The sequence below is a fragment of the Micromesistius poutassou genome (assembly GCF_964030765.1).
Source record: "Micromesistius poutassou genome assembly, chromosome: 18".
NCBI lineage: Eukaryota > Metazoa > Chordata > Actinopteri > Gadiformes > Gadidae > Micromesistius > Micromesistius poutassou.
In genome coordinates, this window is record NC_140288.1 from 6,920,716 (window position 1) to 6,924,205 (window position 3,490).

At 55.3% G+C, this 3,490-nt stretch overlaps 1 protein-coding gene across 1 annotated transcript in view; it reads left to right on the forward strand.

Annotated features, from left to right (window-relative positions):
* pdzrn4 (PDZ domain containing ring finger 4) overlaps positions 1 to 2,463 on the forward strand; it is a gene marked incomplete at its 3' end in the record, with an annotated part of 14,979 nt that extends 12,516 nt beyond the window's left edge. The window contains exons 6-7 of the mRNA XM_084483277.1: positions 1 to 958; positions 1,819 to 2,463. The exon at positions 1 to 958 is cut by the window's left edge and continues 206 nt beyond it. Of these exons, the coding sequence (XP_084339403.1) occupies positions 1 to 958; positions 1,819 to 2,463 (1,603 nt within the window). The remainder of the gene's footprint in view (positions 959 to 1,818) is intronic.
* Between the last annotated feature and the right edge of the window lie 1,027 nt (positions 2,464 to 3,490).

The following is a 3,490-nucleotide window of genomic DNA, read 5'->3' on the forward strand; positions in this document are numbered from 1 at the left end:
GCAGGCGCTCATCCCCAGGACGCCCGCGGTCAAGGGCCCGAGCCGCGAGGGCAAGCTGGTGATGCGGGGCTCCTTGGGTGGATGTGGGGGTGGGGTCGGAGTCGGCGGCGGCGGTGGGGTCCTGGGCACGGACAACCGCTTCCAGCAGCTCCTGGAGCTCAAGTGCCAGATCCGTAACGGGGGCGAGTGCGGGGTCTACTCCATCCGACACAGCATCGAGTGCAGCCTGACGGAGCAGGGCGGCGACGCGGGTGGTGTCGGCGGCGACGGGGGCGACGGGGGGGGAGGGCAGGAGGAGGAGGAGGAGGAGGAGGAGGAAGGAGGAGGCATCGAGCAGGAGCTGCGCATGCTGAACGAGGAGCTGCGCAGCATCGAGCTGGAGTGCCAGAGCATCATGCAGGCCCACCACCTCCGTCAGGGCGACGGCGGCCCGGACGCCCGCTCTCTCCCGCCGCTACCACCCACGCCGCTCAGCCCCAAGGACCTGCTGAAGAGGCACGCCGGGCGGCTGGCCGACATCCGCGAGCACCCGGAGGCGTCGGGGATCCTGTCCCTCCTGCGGGACAAGGACAGCTCCAGCGCCTACAACACGGCCGACAGCGCCCGCTCGCCCGACCTCTCCCTGCAGCGCCGCGTCCGCCTCACCAACCAGAAGAACCTCAGGTTGGCGGCGTCGGCGGCGGCGTCGGCGGTGACCACGCCCGTCTCCCCCGGCCCCAAAGCCCTCAAGCCTCCCCCCCCGCCCCAGAGGAGCGACCCGGGTCAGGTGATCTCCAGCAGCCCCGACCAGAGCAACCCGTCCCCCTCGGACGGCTCGGACCCCGCCCTGCCCGCCGACGACGAGAGGTGTGAGAGGAAGGGAAGGGCCCGGGGCCTCCAGAGGGGCCTGCCCTACGCCACGCCCAACCACTACCAGACGTCCCCCCTCCAGAGCCAGACGGGGTCCAGGCAGCTCCAGGTACACCCCCCCCCCCCCTCCCCCCGTACTAGTCCCTGTAAAGGGTTGAGTGAGGGTTGATGTGGAAGCAGCGATGTGGAGGGGGGTGACGTTTGAGGGTTGACGTTTGAGGGGTGACGTTTGAGGGTTGACGTTTGAGGGTTTACGTTTGAGGGTTGACGTTTGAGGGGTGACGTTTGAGGGTTGACGTCTGAGGGTTGACGTCTGAGGGGTGACGTTTGAGGGTTTACGTTTGAGGGTTGACGTTTGAGGCCACTGTTAATGCGCTTTAGGCAAGGCAAGGCAAATTTATTTATACAGCACTTTTCATACACGAGGCGCACTCAGTGCTTCACAAACATCGTCATAAAATAAAATAATGAAAGAAAATAGATAAGTCAAATAAAAGAAAACAAAAGCTTTAGAACGTTAAAGAGGCTTCCGTGATTTATTTTGTTTTATTTTACTTAGTGAGGACCCATTCAGGGTGCAGGGTTGTCTCATGGTTTTCCATTTCCCAGGTGAAAGTCTCTGGGCACGAACAACAATTACAGATTCTACCTGTTGGCATCCCTGAGCAATGAACCCAACCCCCTACCTCACTCGATGAACAATGATAGTCGCTATGGATACAGCTGTCTGCTATGTAGCTAAAATATGTATCAGAGCCTTTTGTGATATTTTATTCATTGTTCTTTGTATCCGAGTTAATCTTTTATGCCAGGCTATTCTATTTAATTGTGTTAAATTATATTCAATCACATTCTGCTCCGTTGCAGATTCAGCGCTCCTGTATTTTTCTAACGTAGCTTCAACAGCCCAGAGGATTATTATCTCTGGTCGATCCCCCTGCTGACGTACTTCCTCCCTGTGTGTTCCAGAGCTACGTGCAGCTGCTCCAGCAGACCTCCACCCTGGGCAGCTACTCCCAGAGCCAGCTCAGCCTGCTCAGCCTCTGCCGGGAGCCCGTCCACCACCACCACCCCCACCAACGCCACGGGGGCAGTGGCAGCGGCGGTGGCGGTAGCGGCAGCGGCGGCCCGCGGCCCGGCGAACCGCGGCTAGAGTGGAAGGTCAAAGTGCGCGCCGACGGCTCCCGCTACGTGGCGCGGCGACCGGCCCGCGACCGCATCCTGCGGGAGCGCGCGCTGCGGATCCGCGAGGAGCGCAGCGGCGGCATGACCACGGACGACGACGCCATGAGCGAGATGAAGATGGGCCGCTACTGGAGCAAGGAGGAGCGCAAGCAGCAGCTGGCCCGCGCCCGCGAGCAGCGCAGGCGGCGCGAGCACATGCAGCGCAGCCGGCTGGAGTGCCTGCGCGAGGGGCCCGGCAGCGGGGCCGAGGGCTGCAAGGAGGTCAGCATCCTGGAGCTCAGCCAGCGCAAGATGATGAAGAAGCGCAACAAGAAGATCCTGGACAACTGGATGACCATCCAGGAGCTGATGAGCCACGGGGCCCGGGCCCCGCCCGAGGGCGCCAACAAGCAGGTGCACAACGCCTTCCTGTCCGTGACGACGGTGTAGCGGTCGGCGGGGTCGGGGGGGTTTCTGTTGCGTGAACAACAATGGGGGGATTTTGCTTTGCAGGCGGTATTAAGCGGGTGTCGACGTCAGGTTTCGTCGGGTCTTGTGCGATGCTACAACTTTCTTCATCCCTCAAAGGGAGACTTGACGCTACACATGACAACGATGAGAATGCATGAAGGTTGATGGACACACAACGGCAATGATATGGGATGAATCTCTGACAAAAATCTAAATTTCCCTTGAGTTAGCTTGTAATATTCTGCGGATACAATGGAATAATATGTAACTACCTAAAAGCTATTTCAATCCTGAGATTTCCCAGTGTCATTACCAAACTATTAAGTTAATGATATCACATTGTGAAGAATATGAATAAGAATGTGTTAATGGTTATGGGTTGAAATAATGGCAACTAGTCAACTGTTTTGGAGCGGCCCCATAATTTACCAATCTGTAAGAAACTAGGAGAACACAACAAGGCCGTCCGACGTTATTACCGACTTAATACTGTACTGTAAAGTGTCACCGTAACGCCTGTGCTTCAGAGGTATTCAATTATTCAATTAAACGCTCACTGCTGAATACATTATTCTGGATATTTTGAGGTGTAACTTGTGGAAAAGTACAGCACAGTCAAAAATGTAAAAATGCAGGTATCTCAATTGTGCTCTTACATTTTCCTTTTGTTGAAGCTCTTTATTTGTTTTTTTAAGTCAATCGGTTCAGGTAAATGGACTGACATAACGATATGAACAACTGAAAACAAAAAGTGCATTTTCCTCCGAGATTTTCATGATTTCCATCGCACACAGAGCGGTGCACCCTTTTCGCCTCATTCAAAGTGGTACTTTTTTTATAAGGGGGAAGATTCAATATTTTTCACACTTTGCAAACTCAACAAGGTTTTGTAGAAAGGATTTTTTACCCGAATGTTGGTTTCATGTAAATATGTTATATATTGTACTTTCTTTTGTATGCTTGTACCGACGCCTATGGTCCATGGAAATACCTGTGAACCAAATGA